Source organism: Scomber japonicus, chromosome 16 (assembly GCF_027409825.1).
Source record: "Scomber japonicus isolate fScoJap1 chromosome 16, fScoJap1.pri, whole genome shotgun sequence".
Lineage (NCBI taxonomy): Eukaryota > Metazoa > Chordata > Actinopteri > Scombriformes > Scombridae > Scomber > Scomber japonicus.
In genome coordinates this window covers 7,012,014-7,033,745 of record NC_070593.1, presented here as the reverse complement: position 1 = coordinate 7,033,745, position 21,732 = coordinate 7,012,014, and the positions used below count along the sequence as shown (strand labels likewise).

General features: G+C 37.9%; 2 protein-coding genes across 3 annotated transcripts; both read left to right on the top strand.

The window, feature by feature from the left end:
- Positions 1-776: 776 nt before the first annotated feature.
- Positions 777-3,576, top strand: nenf (neudesin neurotrophic factor). The gene is made up of 4 exons (XM_053335926.1): positions 777-1,014; positions 1,167-1,227; positions 2,267-2,370; positions 3,400-3,576. The coding sequence occupies exons 1-4, from the start codon at positions 874-876 to the stop codon at positions 3,574-3,576; spliced, it is 483 nt and encodes a 160-aa protein (XP_053191901.1). The 5' UTR covers positions 777-873.
- A 2,218-nt stretch (positions 3,577-5,794) lies between these two features.
- ezra (ezrin a) lies at positions 5,795-21,495 on the top strand. Of its 2 annotated transcripts, XM_053335239.1 has the most exons (13): positions 5,795-5,931; positions 7,718-7,801; positions 9,632-9,727; positions 10,994-11,268; positions 13,000-13,083; positions 13,628-13,774; positions 15,943-16,039; positions 17,224-17,387; positions 17,500-17,630; positions 18,483-18,643; positions 19,126-19,218; positions 19,769-20,068; positions 21,235-21,495. In XM_053335239.1, the coding sequence occupies exons 1-13, from the start codon at positions 5,920-5,922 to the stop codon at positions 21,397-21,399; spliced, it is 1,809 nt and encodes a 602-aa protein (XP_053191214.1). In that variant the 5' UTR covers positions 5,795-5,919; the 3' UTR covers positions 21,400-21,495. The 2 variants fall into 2 exon arrangements, with proteins under 2 accessions (XP_053191214.1, XP_053191213.1); XM_053335238.1 differs by lacking the exons at positions 5,795-5,931; positions 7,718-7,801; positions 9,632-9,727; ... (1 more) ...; positions 13,000-13,083; positions 13,628-13,774 and adding an exon at positions 15,357-15,489.
- The last annotated feature ends 237 nt before the right edge of the window (positions 21,496-21,732 follow it).

The window sequence follows — 21,732 nt, the reverse complement described above, 5'->3', positions numbered from 1 at the left end:
TTTGATATAATTTAGTCCCAGGGTCGCCCACCCAATAAGATTTTTGCTTACAGATGTTTTATTACAGAAAGTGTATGAAACCCATGACCAAAATAGTCATACTTTCTGTCATTATGTCACTTTATGGATGGGATTATATTGAAAATAAATTATTCCTATTTTGCTGGGGATCCCAAGGACCCCTGATGGTCCCCAGACCTCACTTTGAGAACCACTGCTGTAAGTTCAACAGTCACAGACAAAGTTAAAAAAGTGAATGAGATAAACATTTCATGTATGTATTTTCTCAGTAAACACATTTTTAAAAATCCAATTTAAGAAGTTTTATGGTTTAAACCATGTAGCCAACCCACACAGTAAAAATCACTGGGTTCAAATTATATATTAAATTAGATTACAGTATAATAAATAATAACAATAATAATACATTTTATTTGATGGCGCCTTTCAAGTCACCCAAGATCACATTACAGAGAATTAAAAAGTATTTCTACTCTTACTAAAATAATGAATCTGAATACTTCATCCATTACACACAGTACACACACTCACACACACACACACACACACACACACACACACACACACACACACACATATACAATAAAATGGCACAAAAAATCCCTCAGTATAACTCAGAGTGTGAAAACTGTAAAGACCATGTGATATGGATGAAAAGAGTAGTGATGACATGTCTTGTTTACCCTTTTTATTTATTTATCGTAACTGCCATAAAAAGTGTGGCAGCCCTTGACGTCCTACCTTCAACTCTCATTTTTCCTACGACCATAAACGCAGCATCAACCCAATATAGTAGCAGTGAAGCGTCTGCAAGAGTTTCCGCATCAAACTCGTCCAAACAGCGACCCTGCGATGGCAACAGCGCGAATATGTGTCCTGTTGATGGTCCTCTCTTTGACTTTAGCAGAAGACTTTAAATTAAACTACAAACCAGCCTCCAAACCTGTCCGATTATTCACTGAGGAGGAGCTGAAGAGGTACGACGGCAGCGAGGTAAACTTTAACCTCCACCTCAGGGTGTGTGTGTGTGTGTGTGTGTGTGTGTGTATGTGTGGGTGTCTGAGTGAGTGTACATCCATCCACACATCCGGACAGCTTTGATAACAGTGTATCTATATTTTCCATTGTTCCCCTCCCTGTTTTAGGAGGAACTGCCTATTTACATGGCAGTAAAAGGAGTGGTGTTTGATGTCACCAAAGGAAAAGGTACATAAAAAATGAAAATCCATCACTGAAGCCAGGAATGTGATTTTCAACCCACACCAACACACTTTCATGTCTTATCTTTTCATGAATACCAGTGAAGTGTGAAGTCATCCTAATGCACTGTAACAAGCCTGAATTAAAACATGTGTATAGTTAGAGCTGATTCTTTAGATGCTGCATTTACTGTAAATATTCACAGTAGTTTTTTATGGTGTTACCTTAGTTTTTGTATTGTATTTTGTATTTCTTTACTCTTAAGTTTTTATGTTGTATGTCTGCTGCCTGGCAAGCCTTTATGGGTCACTTTAGATCCTTTTGCACATTTCTCTTTTCTTTTCTTAATCTTAAAACAATCTGCATGCATTATAATACTTTCCTTGTATTACTTTTCTTATATCATGCTTTTTTTTTCTTCTTTATGTGTAATAAATAATCAAATATATGAATATTTATGTTATGGCTGCAACAACTAGTCGATTAATCAGTCAGTCAACTGTCAGAAGAACTAATCAGCAACTATTTCAATATTAAATTAATAGTTTTTGAGACATTTTATAACAAAAGATTGCCAAAATATTCATATTACAACTGCTCAAAAGTGAATATTAGTCTGGTTTTGTTCCTCTTCGGTGATAGTAAGCTGAATTATATGTTTAGTCAGAGAAAACCAGACATAAGAAGATGTTTTCATTCATCATTTTCTGTAGATCTACAACTAACAAATATTTTTATTATATATTAATCTGTCTATTTATTAATCGATTTGTTGTTTGTTCAATAAAATGTCAGAAAATGGTGAACAATGTCAATCACTACTTCTCAAAGCTCAAGTTCACATCCTCAAATGTCCTCAAAGATTTTCACTTTATTGTCAAGAAACAAGAAAATATTCATCAGAGAATTTAGACTTTTTGTAATTGATCATAATCAACAGTTGGAGATTAAGACTTTCCTGATATTTTATTAACCAAACAAACTACCAATTAACACATGAATTTGATCATTACTTTCTGCCCTGATTTCTTTCTACCTCTCTTAGACTTTTATGGCAAAGATGCCCCGTACAACGCCCTGGTTGGTAAGGACTCCACCCGAGCTGTGGCCAAGATGTCCCTTGACCCAGAAGACCTGATATCAGATACTGTGAGTTTGAGTCATTTTGTGCTGCTGACACCACCTCTGTTTCCCAGGGGATAGGATGTTATTTGTTGTCGTCTACACCCATGGGAGGGGAGCGACGTGACATCTGACACCTGAGAGTTGAGCAAAGAAGAAGATAATTGTTTTTATTGTGTGTGCAGTGTGAGCTAAATCAGAGGTTTACGGATTAGAGGCGAGCTACAAATATAGGTTCAAATATTATGTTTCATTACTTATCAAAAGGAGATTATTATACAATTTTGGAGAATTTTACAGTTTTTTCCACTTTCCCAGAGTCATAAACAATTAAATGCCTTTAGACGGATCTTTTTAATGTATTTATGTCGTCTGAAGTTATGTCAAACAACAAGATCAGGCTATATTGGTTCAGTTGTTGAGTGTCTATGAAATCAAATAACATAATAATGATTTCATAGGCATCCAGGGATTATGGATGCTTATATGAAGTCATATAATTGTCCGGCAGTTCTTATAGTGGCGTCATATTTATGCTAATCACTTGGTTGATTAGCATAAACCTGCCCTGCTGCTGCTGCAGAGATGTAAATACATTCAGCACTACTACTACTACAGTCTACAGTTAGCCAGTTAGCCGAGCTTGCCGTCGAGCTAGCAGCCGGATTAGCCATCGAGCTAGCAGCCGAGTTAGCCGCCGAGCTAGCAGCTGAATTAGCGGCAGAAAGCTCTCAGATGTAGCGTCCATGTTTCTGGTAGAGGTGGTGACTTTGATTGACAGGTGACACGTGGTAGGGGGCGGGGTTTCAGCGAACTCGACGGGCAATCCCACAGCGTTTGGTAGCAGAGAAAAAGGCTGAGTTTTACACAAATTTGAAGCCTAATTTCATATTTGGTGATTTTTTTAATCATTCAAATTCGGCAGGGTGGTTAACAACACACTTTTCTTTGGTATGTCAAACTCAGAACACATATTTATTCTTACTTTACACAGACTTTAAATGTTGTAAATAAATGCAATATTTATAATTAATGTTTTTGATCTTCCGTGTTCAGACGGGCCTCACTGAGGAACAGCTGGAGTCTCTGGATGATGTATTTGAAGGCACGTACAAAACAAAGTATCCCATTGTGGGCTACACAGCTTCCCGCATCCTCAGCGAGGACGGGAGTCCCGATCCAGACTTCAAACCAGAAGACCAGCCTAATTTTCAAATCAAAGATGAGTTTTAAGTTTATCTTTTTATCTGATTGTATAGACAGTCTTTGTCACTGTGTAGAAGAATCTCTTCACTTGACTTGAATCAGGATCAAACATGCAAAGTGCAATATGTGTAAAAGAGAAGAACAAACACTTCCTGTTCCTTTTTACTTGAACTGAAGATTTACGTGGTCCTTTATTAGCTGAGCAGACTTTCATGTGGACTAGAGCTGCAACAATGAATCGATTAATCATTCGCTAATTATTTTGATTGTCAATTAATTGTTTTGAGCAATTTTAAAAAAAATTCTCTGGTTCTAGTTTCTTTCATGCAAATATTTCTGGTTCATTTCATCTTCAATGTCAGTAAACTACATATCTTTGGGTTGTGGACTGTTGGTCGGGACAAATGAAATACAAAGACGTTGCCTCAGGGTCTTGGAAACAGCCCAAGCAGACTTTTTATGGATTAAACACTGACTGAATATAATCTACATCTTAATCATTAATGAACAAAAACATAAGTAGCAGCTGGCACGAAGTAACCATTTCAATACATATTCTGTGTTTTTTAGATATAATCAGTATAAATATATAATATGTTCTGATCTATTGAGTAGTGAAGAAGAGAGCAGCTAGATAACAGAGTAAGTTGATTTTTTTTTTTTTTTTTTTTTTTACAATTAACCAACATTATATGTGTCTTCAATGATAAAAGTGCTCCATCATATCATCACACTCCTGTAATATCATCAGATTCATGATGAAGAGTTTTTTTTTTTAATGATAAACGTCAATGCAGCAGAACCAAAGATTTGTTTTATCTTTGTATTCATTCTTCCTTGTCAAAGCATGCTGACTACATTACCCACAATGCCACACAACTCAATTCATTCTACTGTACTGTTCTGGTTATGTTCTGTTATGCTAATACCGGTTGTAGCCTCAAGAAGAAATGAGGAACTTGTACGCTAAGTTTAAAAATCATGTATTAAACTTTACACAGCTGCCTTTATGAGGCCATAAAATACTTTATACAACTTTTTGCACATATGTAATATTATCCAACACCTGTAAACAGACTTTGATTTGTAAAATTGGTTTCTTGTTTTCTTGTAACTGAAGGTATTAAAGAAAAGCACTCTGAGACATTATTCATCTATCACCACACTGAACATAAAGTGTTCTTACATAAACATATAAGTACCGATATCTATCCATCCATTTAATCTTTTCTTTGCTCCTCCAATCATTAGATTAGCTTTAGATTAGATTACCTCTGCCATTTTCCAGATGGCACATAGGGCAAGAAAACCAAACAAAAAACTAACATTATATCCCAATCCTGCTTGAGTAGATAAATCAGATTTTCTCCAATGTCTTAGAAAAGTACATGAACTTTCTTCCCTTACATTGTTAAACTGAACTATTAACAAATTGTAGTATTAGCATTATTTTAGCTTTATTTCTAGCAGCTCCAAGACCTAAAAGAAGAAATATTTTTAGAGAATAACTAGAGTTAGTGGATGAATCTTTATTTAAAAGTAAAACTTGAGAAAAAAGTTGTAACACATCTGTCACTGTGGACCAAATAAATACAAACTGTAGACTCCCATTCAAACAGTGTGCATTTATTATATAGAAAGACAGATGAAAATGAATTAAATAGTATCCTACCAGCTTAGACCAGACCAGATGATATAAACTAAACACAAAATAAGCCCTTATACTTTTGAATTATGGGATGAAATGATATCACTAAACGCATTGTGCTCATTAGTCTGAATCTGCAGCTCTGTGAATGTTTATATGATCAGAATCAGTTTGTTTTATGACTGAATTTGTTTTTGCACAATCACCATTAAAGTCTGTGAATCTCAAACCTCTTCCAGTTTCTTTCTCTTCATGTTTTACCACAAAAAAACCTGCGTCTGTTGGGATGTTATATCTTTACGACAGCTCATTACTCACTCCTGTCAACACCAAACCTACTGCAAAAAATAGTGCGTCCTGCCTATATAACCTTGCCTGCTCCGATCAAGGGTCACAGCAGTTAGCAGTGTAGGTGCTGAGACAGGTGATCAGCCTTTGGGGTGGAACTCGTGCGTCTTTTTGCCCTGCCGGTGGTCACAGCGGAGTTAAAGCCGGCCTTTTCGTGTGTGTGATAGTAACTAAAGTCAAACCTCCCACGTCACTGCAAGTGATCCGCAGCCGAAGTTCAAAGGACAAGCCCTGCCCTTGAGTGTGCCTGCGAGAGTTTAGAGAGCTGCACTTCTTTATCAGGTGGAAGTTCTGCTGGGAGTCGGCCACTGCAGCCTCGGTCAGCCTGGGAAACACTTTCTTCTGCTGGAGCTCACCCATCAATCAGAGCCAAGATGCCTAAAACAGTAAGACTCTCAATTTTTGATAACAAGATTTTAACATTTATACCCCTGATGTGTTTCTTTAGATTTATAGAAACATGGAGAAACTGGTTTATAAGAGATGTTGAAGTATTTGTGATGAAATAGCTGTGGAGAAAGATGATTAAGTATAAAATAAATCCTAACTTTAATTGTCAATTATGTTTATTTAGATAGTTTTAATCACTTGTTCAACACCTTTTTTTTCTCTGCTTAAGCTTGTGAGTTATTTCTAAGAGGCAGCTCTCCTTCTTGACATTTACTCATTAACCAAATGTAGAGTTTGACCCATGCTAAACACATTCCTGGCACCACCGAAAAAAAAAAAAAAAAAAAGCTACAACAATGCTACTTCATGGCCAGTGTGTCCTCTGAGTGCTTCGCTCATAACTGATAATAATCATGGGAATTACCTCTGGTGACATGGAGTAATTTGTGATTGTCAAGAGTTGAAATTTACAACTCATGACTTATACGCTTTAACATCTTTACCCCCACCACCCCCACACTTTTATTGTCTAAGATGATATCAGCAAGAAACAGTAAAGGCAACTCTTGTGCTCCCATTAGCTACAAGTCCTAAATGTCCTCAAATAATGCGGCATCAGTCTGTAGGAGAACTGATAAGAGTAGCGGTCGGTGCTTATATTGACACTCCAAGGAGAAAAGACTCTCTTAAGAGGTCACGCTGACGTCTTTCCACATTTAGCTGACGTTGAACTACCTTGCAATCAAAGACATTTATGAGTCATGTAAGCAGGTTTTTCACGTGTTACTCTGGAAGATACAGAAAAGGTGAATTATGGGGGATTTCATTTGATTAGTTGAACAGGAACGTAACAGTTTTCTTTTTGTGGTAGCCAAAAAAAATCCATATATGAGTAAACCAAAAGACTTTTCAATGACTTAATTGATTGTAATGGATTACTGCTTCTATAGGAATGAGCTCAGGAGTCAATGATTTGAGGACAAAGTCAGGCTGTAAGGAATACATCAGCATCTCATACTTCTAATTATGTGGAAACAGTTGAGAAACATGGTGGATGTTTCATAAACGGATGTTCCAGTTTTTGTGGCCTAAGTTTCAGCAGGTTTATCTTTATGACACTCGGGGCGTGCTCTCTTTTAGGTTCATAAAATGATTGTGTAACTGCTACGAGCACAATCTTCAGGTCACGTGGTATTTCATTCTGTTGTCGTATGTCTGTCGAACTTTTAGAAAAATATTAAAAATTAACCTTTTTTTTTTTTTTTAATACCCCACCTCTGGGAATGTACCTAGAAGCACTTGAAAGTGTCCAACCTGTGCCAGTTTAAGTGTTCTCGTAATAAAAGAGGTGACTCGAACTAACAATGGTGAAATCTAATGGTAACTTGGCAAGCAGTCAGTATTTTGATATTTTAATCTGCTTATGTGCAACCTTGTGGCACCTCGCAAGGGTAGTCCAAAGTCTAAATGAGATAGTGAGCAATTATGGTTTATGAACAATCCACTTCACAGCTCCACATTAAAGGCATCCTTCACACAAATGACTTTTTTTTCCTTTTTTTTAGTATCAAAGAAGCCATTTTTCAGCACATAATCACCAAAAATCATCAATTTCTACACAGTTGAAGATGTAGGCTCACTAAAAAAAGTGATGGATTCAGATTTATATGAATGGAAAACAGCTAAATGCTTAGACTTAATAGAAAGTAGACACTCCATATATATCCAAACAGCACAATCTCTGTCTTCGTGTGACTAAATTACCCTTTTTTTCTTCTGCAGGTAAATGTACGCGTCACCACGATGGACGCGGAGCTGGAGTTCTCCTTCCACCCCAGCACCACCGGAAAGCAGCTCTTTGACCAGGTCTGTATGTTACAGCATGCAAAGCACTTTTGTAGATAACAGATTTATATGTCATTATCAGGATCATAATGATGCTGAGGTGTTGAAATCTTTCACTCAAGTATAAGTAGAAATACAACAGTGTAAAAAAACAAAAAACAACCTCCATTACATGTGTAAAGGTCGTTTGCACCTGTGCTTTCAAAATCTATATTATATAATACACTCGTTTGAATTATTTCCTATGCAGACAAGTATCTACTCAGATTGTTATACTATATATTTTTTTTTTACATGACCTTTACAAATAGATGCGTGATTTTTTTTTATAAGTAAACAAGAATACAAACAGACAAGTAGAAAACATACAAAACATAATCCCACCCCCCACCCCAGTTGGTCTTCCCTTTTCCAACTGAATATCTCATCCACCACTTTATATTTGAACATTCATATTGATGTAAGAGCACAGCTGGACAGAAAAACAGAAGATGTGGTTCACTCATACACAGTAGGAGTTGTAGCTACATTATTCAAATATGAGATAAAAGGCTGCCATGTAGTATAGAATTTCTCAGTTGACCCTCGGTTATATTATATTTTATTGTTTGTTTATTGCTACTGATGCATTTATATATGGTTATATGATGCAAATAGTATAACAGCAAATTGCAATCAGGTAATTTTATAAATTGATTTGCATAGTAGCACCAGAGGAAACAGCACTACCACAGTTAGTGAGCACTTCAAATTGGTGTATATTTTTGTTGTTGAAGTATTTTTAGGCATTTTATATTCTTTTATTATAGATAGTAGAGAGCAGAGAGAGAGAGATGCAACAAAGGTTTGGGGTATTATTGCATCTCTCTCAGTGGCTCAGTGGTCAACACTGCTTCCCCCTTAAGAATATAGCCGTGGATTTTCTGATATTGTATAAAACTATTGTATTGTTAAATGTAGTAACATGTGCAGTATGTGCTTGAAAAATCAACATATTAACAAAACTCAGCAGAAAGCTAAATTACCTCTATCTTTTTCTAAATGGTGACATCACCTGCCAACCATATGACGCCCTCTTTCTTCAGGAGTTTGCGGTGTATAATCACTCAAACCTTTGCCCCTCGACATGAAGGCAGCTCCATGAGGATTATGTATATTCACCACCTCAGCTACTATTGTAGTTGTTCACCGTTAATGTTTCACAGGGGATTGTATAAAATGATAGGTGCCTCGACTCAGAGAAAAACAGCAATACCTTCTCTGCCTCTGAAATAATAAAGAAAAAGAATTTAAGATTTAATTTAATATCTTAAGAGAGCGTTCGTTTTTACAATTTGCACTCAGACACAAGTTAGTGAAATTTACAATATGCCACAAAATATGACACGAATGATCATATTAGTTTATATTTAACTTCACTTTTCTCAGTAAAGACATGATCGTGATGATGAAATAAAGCCCTGATATGACCAAACACACTTAATGATCCTTTAGTTGATGCACGTGTAACTTATTTGATCTCCTTTATTACGTAAACATGTCAAAGAAGCCTGAAATAAAATAGAAATATAAGTTAAGCACCTCACCTATTCCACCTGTTTTCTGACCTTCCTCAACCCCCACCTAATAATTTTCATACAGTCTCCAAACAAGCTGCTTTCTGCTGTAACTAACACCTTATTGAAATGTATCTTTGGGAGAAAACCATCATATATGTGTTAAATTAAGGAAACTGTCACTCCTTCATTGCTATAAAACTAACAAATGACTTATAAAAAGTGAAGAAGACGAGGACAAGAAGGTTTTTTTTACCCTCTATGTTCTAATGTCTTCTCTGTTTGTGTGTCTAAGGTTGCCCGCACCATCGGCCTGCGTGAGATTTGGTACTTTGGGCTTCAGTTTATCGACGCCAAAGGATTCCTCACATGGCTGAACTCTGAAAAGAAGGTGAGTGTGTGTGTGGTTTCACTGTGACGATAAAAAGGCTGTAACTTTATTGCCGATCATCATCCTGCTCTGTTAACCTGTCGTGCTTTTCCAGTCCGCTCCACACTTAACTTTACAACTTCACTTAGTTATCAAGAGTTTAATGACTTTTGACTTTAAGGTCTCTCTACCCAAATCAGACAGCTGCTTCAATCCTCCATAAGACCAAGAGAGTCCAGTTCTCAGATCATTACACTGACTTCTTGTGTATCAAAGAATTGTTTTTTTTAGATTTGTGGTTTATAAAATAATGGAAATATATTTTTGATCTCCTGCTAATAATCCAGACAGATATCTGGAAGAGTCCTTTCCCTTTTTTCCCATTTTTTAATTAAATATCTGGCCGTTTATTCAGTTTCTTTTCATTTTAATTTATGTTGGAATATCCTAAAATAAACATTTTAGCTCTACCACGCTTTACTCTAACACTCCCTACTTTAAATTATATTCAGTTCAGTTCAGGTCAGAAATTTATTGTCCCACAAGAGGAAATTCATTAAGCATTAAAACAAAAAAACCATGGATACATAAACACAATGAAAACACAGCAAGGCCATAAAAGACATTAACAGTGCCGCCACAGTTCAGACAATAAGGATGTATGTTTAAGGTGAGTGAAACAGTAACAAGAAGAATAAAAACATGAAGCTGTGAGAGGAATTATGAGGCAGGTTTGAAGAACTTATTGTAAATGGGATAAATGAAAAATTGAACCAGTTGTTGGAATATTAACATAATTTCAAATTAATGTTGTTTTATTGGCTTCTGAAGAAAAACATTCCTGCCAAAAAACAAATAATAAATAAATAAAATAGATACTAACAAACACATTAAAGGAAGGGAAAAGAAGGAAGGGAGGAGGAAGGAAGGAGGGAGGGAGGAAGGAAGGACAGAAGGAAGGAAGAAAGAAAGGTAGGGGGAGGAAAGAAGGAAAGAAAGAGAGAAGGAGGGAGGGAAGGAAGGAAGGAAAGAAGGAGGGAAAGAAAAAGAGAAGGAGGGAGGAAGGAAAGAAGGAAGGAAGGAATGAAAGAAGGAGGGAGGGAGGGAGGAAGGAAGGACAGAAGGAAGGAAGAAAGGGGGAAAAGAAGGAAGAAAGGAAGGTAGGGGGGAGGAAAGAAGGAAAGAAAGAGAGAAGGAGGGAGGGAGGGAAGGAAAAGAAGAAGGAAGGAAAGAAGGAAGGGAGGAAAGAAAGATATTGATATCCATGCTCTGCTCTGCTCTGCTCAGGTCATGGCCCAGGGTGTGAAGAAGGAAGCTACCCTGCAGTTCAAGCTGAGGGTCAAGTTTTACCCCGAAGACGTGACGGAGGAGTTGATCCAGGACGTCACTCGGAGGCTCTTCTTCATGCAGGTGAAAGAGGACATCCTGTCAGAGGACATCTACTGTCCTCCGGAGACCGCCGTGCTGCTGGCCTCTTACGGCATCCAGGCCAAGTATGGAGAGTACAACAGAGCGGTGCACAAACGGGGTTACATGTCCTCCGAGCGCCTGCTGTCAAAGAAGTGAGTGTGACGTGACTGGAGAACGTATGAGCTCTGATTTTAGCCGGTGGATCACTGCTGTGGCGTTTCACTTCCTGCACTGAGCTTCCCAGAGGTTACACAAACAGTTTAATTTAACACAACTATATTTATCTGTATGTATCTGTTTGCTACCAAGCTCAACAGATATACTCACAGGAAACAAAAGAGACAAAAAAAGAAAGAAAGAAACTGTTAATCATGGGTTTAACTGCTTACATATTGTTCATATTCTGACTCATAATTAGTCTCTACACCAATTTACATTCATAAACTCCCCATCAGTCATTAGTAAATGTTTGATTAACCTTATGGAAAAATACAGGTAGAAACTTATACACAAAAATGATTTAAAAAGATGCATTTTATTTCCATTTTCATATACTGTGGCTCATATTAGTGAAAGTCTGCCTATCAGAAATGTATATAAAGTGTTTTTACACCTCACAAATGTGGAAAATGGGTCAAATTTGAACCTGAACAATCAAAGATGCTTTCAAATTTTTGTGGAATTGATAATAAATACACTAAATACCCCAAAATATAGTACAAAAGCTTAAAAGACTACCTATTAAAAATGAAGACGATGGATAGCAAAGGGAAAAAAAGGAACTTACAATAGAGTAACAATATACAGGAGTGGCATTTCACTTGCTAAGATAGTTTCAATATGCTCATTGATTTTCTTGTGAGTCATAAAATGGTATTTCCTCTGCTCCCACTGCTTGACTCCTGTAGTCTTTGCTCTGATATTAGCATCACTGTTCAATCTGTGGAACCAGCAAATAAATGAAAAGTCAAAAGAGTGAAAGATTAATTAAAACAATGAGCAATAACTGAACTTACTTGAATAGTTTATTGCTGTTCACCTGAGGCTTGGGCAGACCAACCGGTTATTAATTTGCTATTTATTAACTTTATGAGTGGCAAAGAACTACTAGCTGCTGGTAGAAAATTGCGATATGATAGATTAATGTTATTGATTAACGACTTTAAATGAAAGGTGCATTTCAGCTGCTCATCTGGCATCTACTGCATCAACTCCCAAACTTTTCTGGCTCGTCATACCTTAAAAATAAAGAGAATATCTACAGGTGACTAATGTGTTGGTTATGATGGGGGTTATATTTAACATGTTCCTGTTTTATAAAGTAATATTTAGAGGTCTGAAAGATTAAAAACAATATCCAGAAATCCACATGAAACAAAAAAATCTAGAAAAATAGATACCATCTTATAGATATCGTCTTGCAATTCCTCCATTTATCTTTTGAAGACCCCCAGATTGGGACTTGGGAGGCACTGAGCCAGAGAAAAGTTGACATAGTTGTGTGTAAGTGCTCTTGAGCATGGCGGGGGAACCCAAATGATTAATGTCTCAAACTTAAGTGTTAACAGTGATATGCAATATGTACAAAGTTTCAAATCAGCTTTATTGATTTGTTTTTTTTAATGAAAGCTTAGTCTAGTCTTAAATTACATAGATCAAGTTGTGCAGAGGAAGAACTTTCCACTTACCGATCTCTCTCAAGTGAAATAACTTTACAGAAATTGGAAGTACTGGAAATGATTCAGCCCAAAACCTCTGTAATAAAGTACTTTTATGGTACTATTACATGCTCACAGTTGCAGGAATGGCTCTGTATTTACACACACAGACTGTTAACGTGTTCAGTTGTGGGTTGCTGCTAACTCATCTCTCTCTCTGTTCAGAGTCCTGGAGCAACACAAGCTGTCCAAGGAGCAGTGGGAAGAGAGAATCCAGGTCTGGCACGAGGAGCACAGATCCATGCTGAAGTAAGTTAAGGCTGATAAACACTGTATTTAGGACTCTGCCATGTATTTATATTCATTTTAAAGGAAGACTATGTAACTTTTTATAAGAGGAAACAACACAATTTCACTTTTACAAATGAAAAGTTGAATTCATAAACACATCCTCTCTCATTTAAATACACTCAGCAGAGCAGCTACGGCTTTATTTGGTCTGGTGTGACCAGCTAATGGCGGCCAATGTTAGCAAACATAAGCTTTTAGTGTTTCACTGATATTACAGAATCAGTCTGCTGACTTTATGACTCTTTACTGCTGTTTCACTTCAAGTGTAAAACATAAAGTAAACACTCAATTCAATGGTCCATTATCCTGTAATTACTTACTCACTTACTTAATTACCACTTACTGTGGCTTCTGTTCTGCAAAAGATAAGCAGTCTAATTTTAAAGCTCCTGCACTTTATATCGGTGTTTGATGGTGTTCTATAAAATCCAAAATTAAGTAACATAACATATTGTAACATATATTCTTTTAACTTTTCCAATTCTTTGTCTAATCTGAACAGGGAAGAGGCCATGCTTGAGTACCTGAAGATCGCTCAGGATCTGGAGATGTATGGAGTCAACTACTTTGAGATCAAGAACAAGAAGGGAACAGATCTGTGGTTAGGAGTTGACGCTCTGGGATTGAACATCTATGAGAAGGACGACAGGTAATCCAGAGACTCAGTTCACTGTGTATGAAGTAAATAACTTTACAGAAATTGGAAGTACTGGAAATGATTCAGCCCAAAACCTCTGTAATAAAGTACTTTTATGGTACTATTACATGCTCACAGTTGCAGGAATGGCTCTGTATTTACACACACAGACTGTTAACGTGTTCAGTTGTGGGTTGCTGCTAACTCATCTCTCTCTCTGTTCAGAGTCCTGGAGCAACACAAGCTGTCCAAGGAGCAGTGGGAAGAGAGAATCCAGGTCTGGCACGAGGAGCACAGATCCATGCTGAAGTAAGTTAAGGCTGATAAACACTGTATTTAGGACTCTGCCATGTATTTATATTCATTTTAAAGGAAGACTATGTAACTTTTTATAAGAGGAAACAACACAATTTCACTTTTACAAATGAAAAGTTGAATTCATAAACACATCCTCTCTCATTTAAATACACTCAGCAGAGCAGCTACGGCTTTATTTGGTCTGGTGTGACCAGCTAATGGCGGCCAATGTTAGCAAACATAAGCTTTTAGTGTTTCACTGATATTACAGAATCAGTCTGCTGACTTTATGACTCTTTACTGCTGTTTCACTTCAAGTGTAAAACATAAAGTAAACACTCAATTCAATGGTCCATTATCCTGTAATTACTTACTCACTTACTTAATTACCACTTACTGTGGCTTCTGTTCTGCAAAAGATAAGCAGTCTAATTTTAAAGCTCCTGCACTTTATATCGGTGTTTGATGGTGTTCTATAAAATCCAAATTAAGCATCAAATCTACTTAATTCTCTTTGAATCTGATTAGGTTATAATCAGTACTTAACAATATATCAAATGTCAGTGTGTGTGTTGGTTGTGGCTCTTAGTGATTAAACTACAGTGAATTATCACTTAACTCTGCAGCTTCTCTCGGCTTCATGGAGCTCTTAATGAGTTTCAGCTCATTGTTTAGCTGTCTGGCTGCAACGTTACTTTACAAAGTTAGCTGTAGACTAGCAGGTGAACACTGTGGAGCATTTAACAGCTGATGAGCAAGATTTTTCCCTCAGGAGCTGATAGAGAGCAGAAATAGAGCTAAAAGAGAGTGAATATTGGACTTATATTCACCAAGTGGAGGGAAACAGGACTCCAAATGAATGATAATGTTTCCCTTTAACTGCTGGAAGTGGAAATAAGAAACTCTTTGCTAATCAGGTCATCATATTAACTTAAAATATGAAAGTATATCAGTGTAGTAACAACTTAAGTTGAAAGATTGACATGCAGAGAACTAAGAAACTTCCCTGACAGATGAAGTGTTTGCTGATATGTAAATGGCTACCAAAAGAGAGAGAGATAGGATCAAATATCTGATAAGGCTTTTGTTAGCTTTAAAGCTTAATGAATTCAGGTTTTGCCAACTTGGAACCAGAGCCAAACCAAACAAATGACTTGTAATTCTTCTTTTGTACAATACACTATTTCCTGATACACATTTGAGTCATTTATAACCAAGCAATGTGTGTATAATTGTAACATATATTCTTTTAACTTTTCCAATTCTTTGTCTAATCTGAACAGGGAAGAGGCCATGCTTGAGTACCTGAAGATCGCTCAGGATCTGGAGATGTATGGAGTCAACTACTTTGAGATCAAGAACAAGAAGGGAACAGATCTGTGGTTAGGAGTTGACGCTCTGGGATTGAACATCTATGAGAAGGACGACAGGTAATCCAGAGACTCAGTTCACTGTGTATGAAGTAAATCTCCCTGAATTCAGCTTGTGTCATTTAATTTTGTATCTGTATCTGTCACACACACACACACACACACACACACACACACACACTTCTAACTGTCATTCTCCCCCTTTCCATTCTTAACTTTGCCTCTAACATCACATTTATAACGGGTATTGACCTCATGATATACACTCATAGACAGGAGGGCAACACACCAACAGTCATCGACCCTTTCCCCGTCCAGCCGGTCAGGTTTTAAATAACACATCTGACTGCATGGCTGTTGTTTTCAAGTGGTCATTGACCTAAATCTCTTGATTCTACTACAACATGAACACACAGCGTCTCACTGGCCGGTTACCACGGCGCCACGTGTGTCAGTAATGTTTGAACATGCCATTAAACAAGTTAGATCACCTCCTTATTTTTTTTCTTTCAGGCTGTCTCCAAAGATTGGATTTCCCTGGAGTGAAATTAGAAACATTTCTTTCAATGATAAGAAGTTCATCATCAAGCCCATAGACAAGAAAGCACCTGTAAGTATTTCATGAGTCTTAAAACCCTCAGTTGTATTTTAAGTGTATATAAATATGTGAAGATGGGAACGCAGACTTGCACCATGAAGAAGGCATTGATATGTTACAGGTTTATAGAATAAAAAGGAATTAAAGCTGCACAAAGCTTTATTAAAATGCACATATGCAAACAGCATTTAGTTGAATTTGTGTTTAAACCTATGCTAACTCTGGTACACTTAAAGTAAAGTATATAACGTGGACAAATATACATTAAATTTACTTATATACACTATAAGGGAGTACTTATATAATACTTTTTTTTTCAAACACCTTCAAGGTTATTTAAAATACCTAACAATATCATAATCATGTATTTGGAATAAGAGAATTAAACCTAAAACTAGAAGAGACAAGAGAGGGAACTTTTGTTAATTAACCCTCCTGTTGTCCTCGAGTCAAGGAAGGATGAGAGGGAGGAAGTAAGGAGGGAAGGAAGGAAGGAAGGAAGGAAAGAAGGAGGGAGGAAGGAAAGAAAGAAAGGAGGAAGGAAAGGAGGGAGGAAGAAAGGGAGGAAAGGAGGGAGGAAGGAAGGGAGGAAAGAAGGAAAGGAGGGAGGAAGGGAGGAAGGAAGGAAGGAAGGAAGGAAGGAAGGAAGGAAGGAGGGAGGGAAAGAAAGGAGGGAGGAAGGAAGGAAGAAGGAAGGAAAGGAAGAAGGAAGGAAGGAAGGAAGGAAGGAAAGGAAGGAGGGAGGGAAAGAAAGGAGGGAGGAAGGAAGGAAGAAGGAAGGAAAGGAAGAAGGAAGGAAGGAAAGGAAGGAAGGAAAGGAGGAAGGAAGGAAGGAAGAAGGGAGGAAGGAAAGAAAGGAGGGAGGACGGAAGGAGGAAGGAAGGAAAGAAAGAAGGGAGGAAGGAAAGGAGGGAGGAAAGAAGGAAGGGAGGAAGGAACGAAGGAAGGAAGGGAGGAAAGAAGGAGGGAGGGAGAAAGGAACGAAGGGAGGAAGGGAGGGAAGGAAGAAAGGAAGGAAAGAAAGAGAGGGAGGGAGGAAGGACAGACGAAAGGATGGAAGGGAGGAAAGAAGGAAGGAACAGTCAAAACAGACAGGGTCAGTTTGACCCGGGAGGACGACACAAAGGTTAAGCAACCCCATGCTATTTGAAAACATGGGAAGCACTAAACATTATCCTTTTTTTTTGGTTTTAAAGGATTTCGTATTCTATGCCCCACGACTGAGAGTCAACAAGCGCATCCTGCAGCTGTGCATGGGCAACCACGAGCTGTACATGCGCCGCCGCAAGACCGACACCATCGAGGTCCAGCAGATGAAAGCTCAGGCCAAAGAGGAGAGGCTGCAGAAGAAGATGGAAAGGTACGTTTAAGAAGTTAAATGGGAAATACCATCCAGTTAGTTGTCGTAATGGTATTTCTAACTGTTGCTGATATGTTTAATAAGCGTCTGTGTCATCACGTTTCTTCTGCAGGGATCAGCTGGAGAGTGAGAAGAAGAGGAGGGAGGCCATTGAGAAAGACAAGGAGCAGATGGAGAGAGAGAAGCAGGAACTGATGAAGAGGCTCCAGCAGTTTGAAGAGACAACCAAGAGAGCAGAGAAAGGTGAGACAGAGTTTGATATAAAAGTTACCTCAGAGACTTTGTGTAACATGACTTTGCTGCCCTCTGCTGTTTATTTCTATGAAATACGCAAAAAGTTATTTCAACGGAGAGTTTGTGTTGCTGCTCACTTAGTTTTTACATTTTAATGATCTGTCAGGTTTTGACTTTTGACAGACTTTCAGTATGAAGCACATAAAAGCTGTGAAGAATGGTAAAAGTAACTTAAGCTCACTATCACAGGAATTTTAAGTCTTTGAGAGTTCTCTAAATCCTCCTAAAATGCTTTTAAAGGCATTTTGTCCTGTAAAATTTTTATATCATTGTTAAATATCACTCACAGTGCCTATTAGTCAGATATAACCCTATATAAATACAGTTTTTGATAATAAAAAAGCAAGAATGCTGCTGTAAGTATTTGAAAAGTCTTGCATCATGCATCCAGAAATTGAAAAAAAATGCTATTTCTAGAAAGGAAGAAAAAACTGAAGATGGATTAAATGGAGAAATGGAAGCACTTTTGCTCAAATGCTTCAAGCCAGTAGTTCTTAGCCTGAAATGGGTTCCTAAAAAAACAACTTTTTCAATCTTTTCTTTATTTTGCTACATATTTTATCTCCTCAATGCTCAAAAAACATTCAAACAAAACAACTTAAGAGGTACAATATCACTTTCCAGCCAAAAGGTTGTGAGCCACTGCCTTAAGTAATACTAACAATAGAAATATATAATTTCCCAGGTTTAAAATTGTCCCAGAATGCATCTAAAATCAGAGTAGTTAGTTCCTCCCGCTGTATAATGACACCGTGCAGTAAATGACAGCTTTCCCTGTGCTTCACTGACTCTGTCCTGTAGAGCTTCAGGAGCAGCTGGACAGGGCCATGAGGCTGGAGGAGGAGAGGAGGAGGGTGGAGCAGGAGGCGGCCCGGCTGGAGGCTGAGAGGATGGAGGCCATAATAGCCAAGGAGGAGCTGGCCAGGCAAGCTGAGGACCAGATAAAGAGCCAGGAGCAGCTGGTGAGTGCACGGTGGAAGAAGTGCTCAAAATCCTTCACGTGAGATTTAAGTCGTGATGGAAAAATACAAATGAGAAGGAAAAAAAGGCCCTGCATGCAAAATTTCACTTGAGTCAAAATAAAGACAAATTAGCCGTTTTAAATACAGTTTAACTACATTTTTCAGTTTTCAGGTTTAGGTTCCCCTCCAAAATAAAATTCACCGTCTGTCTTTTGCATTTTCTGAAGAATTAACAATTTGGAGATGAAAGACTTTTACTAAACACCAGCAATACTTTATGAGCTTATCAGAAGTTAAGTAAAGAGAACACAACTGTCAGATAAATGTACCAGAGTTAAAATAAAAGCCAAACTATTACTCAAATGAATAAATGACCACAGTGAGTGAACATTTGATTTGTCCATCCATTCATTCATGTAATGACTTTGTGTCCGGCTAATTGAGGTCGCCGAGGTAAACCGGTTTGTGCCTCTTTCCCTCAGGCTGCAGAACTGGCCGAGTACAGCGCCAAGATTTCTGTGCTGGAGGAGGCTAAGAGAATCAAGGAGGAGGAGGCTGAGACATGGCACAGCAAGGTGAGTTTCCGACCGTCAGCGGCGAGATCAAAGGATGCACGAGACGCATGTAGTCACAGGGATTACCTGGACGATGGCAAATATACCACTTCCTCCTTGTTGTCTTTTCACTTGCTTGGTTTTTATAGTCGACTGCACTGTCAGCAAAGTTTTTCACATAATTACATCTCCAGGAGCTCTGTATTTAATGTAACACCTTAAAATCAGGCTAAGGTTTGATACCTGTCACATATAGATTTTATTAAAGGGAAAGTCCCTCAAATTTCTTGTCCTAATGGGAAAAAATATATATAAAACACAACCAATAAACTAATAAATGACTCATTTTGGCTCCAGGAATGAAAAAAGCAAACAATCATTATTAGAGAAGACAAAAACTTAAGAGTGATATCAGAGTCCAGCTCCACCTGTTAGTTGGATTTGTCCCTTATGTGTTGACAGTCATATTGATATTGAGCTAATGTCAGCACTGTTTTCATCAGAAGATCAAACTGCAGCTAAGTAAATAAACTAATGAGTGAACAATAACCTCTCCTCTTCCTCCCTAAAGGCTAAGGAAGTGGAGGAGAACCTGCTGAAGACAAAGGAGGAGCTGCACAATGTAATGACCACTAATTCAACTCCCGCTCCTCCTCCTCCTCCCGCACCCGCTTCCTCCTCCTCTTCCTCCTCATCCTCGGATAGCGAGAGCGACCACGAAGAGCACAGCGAAGAGCACAGCGAAGAGCACAGCGAAGAGAACAGCACCTACAGCGCCGAGCTACACTCACAGGAAATCAACGACCACCGTGAGGAGGAGGACAGGATCACTGAGGCTGAGAAGAACCAACGCCTGCAGAAACAACTGATGGTGAGTTCAGGGTCCGGTCCAGATCATCAACACACGTCAACTACAGTTTAAATTAACTGCAGTTTATACAGTGTGTGTAATAATTTGATACAGAGTTCATTCACCAATACAGATGTTGTAGGTGAATCTAATAAAACTCAATGTAACAGTCCATCTTAAAGACAGAAGAACATTTATTCCCCAGATACCTATAATAAGGAATACAGTACAACAGAAGAAACATAAAACACAAAAGATTGCATGAAATATAGTGTTTCAGTGCAGGCTGATTCTTCCACTGGTCCAAAACCCGGATTTATTGAAATTAAACCGATAAAATGATTATCGAGATGTAGAGTTCAACTCCAACTGGGATCATACAGGACACACAGTACAGCTTTAAACTTAGACACTGAACCCTTGAGGGAAAAAGACTTTCTAAAACTATGTGGCCAAATCTAGAGATATCTAGAGAACAACTAGTATTTAGTAGCTTAAAGTCAAAGAGAAAGGGCTTCCTTCTGGTTCTTTCAAAAATAGACTGAAAGTAGCCTCGATTGACCAGAATGCATTGCAGCTACCAGAAGGCTTTTATTTTAATTTAACAAGTCTCAATTGGTCTCGACTACAGAACCTCACATATGACCCTCTACAGCTAAATAACAAGTTGATAGTTACAAGTAGGACCGCAAGTAATGATTATTTTTATTATCGATCAATCTGCTGAATATTTTTGGATGAACTGAGTAGTTGTTTTGTCTATAAAAAGTCCTTTATAATTTCCCACAGTCCAAGTTAATGTCTTCAAATGTCTTGTTTTGTCCAACCTTCAGTCCAAAACTCAAACTTTACCATCATAGAAAGCAAAGAGAACCATAAAATCCTCATATTTGAGAAGCAGGAACCAGCTAATTTTTGGATGTTCTGCTTAAAAAATTACTTAAAAGATCATTTGATTGTCAAAATAGTTGATTATGAATTTTCTTAATTGATTAATGAACTCATCATTGCAGCTCTAGTTACAAGATCAAGCTTATTCTCTGGAAAACTGAAGAAGAAATCTCAAGCTAAGCATCACAGACTGACTAAATATACCAGAAGAAGGAGTGTAATTAAAGTGGGATTTGTTGCTGTTTGTGAGAAGCTTGTCTCCATGGTTTAATAACCGGATGTGTTCCTCTCCACAGGCCCTGAGCTCAGAGCTGGAAGACGCCCGAGACCAGAATAAGAAGACCGCAGACGATCTGCTCCACGCCGAGAACGTCCGAGCCGGCCGCGACAAGTACAAGACCCTGCGTCAGATCCGTATGGGCAACACCAAGCAGAGGATTGATGAGTTTGAGGCCTTGTAGAAAACCTTTTAGAGACATGAAGATCTCTCCAAAAAAATACCTCATCAAGGCTTGTTCAGTGTAATTTAAGTGTGATGTAATTGCAGCCACACCTGATTGTAAAGACCCAAAAAAAAAAAGACTCGAACCTCCATGAGTGAGTCTTATCTTATTGGTTAAAGTTTTTGCATGAAAGCACTGTGTTTTTTTTTTCTTTCTTTGTAACACTCAAACATCTCCATTGTGCTGTTTATACCACTTAAAATATATAACACGATATTGGATGATGTGTGTATCATTTTGGAAACAATAACTAAGAAAGCGACTGTTCCTGATTTATGATAAACGGATCAG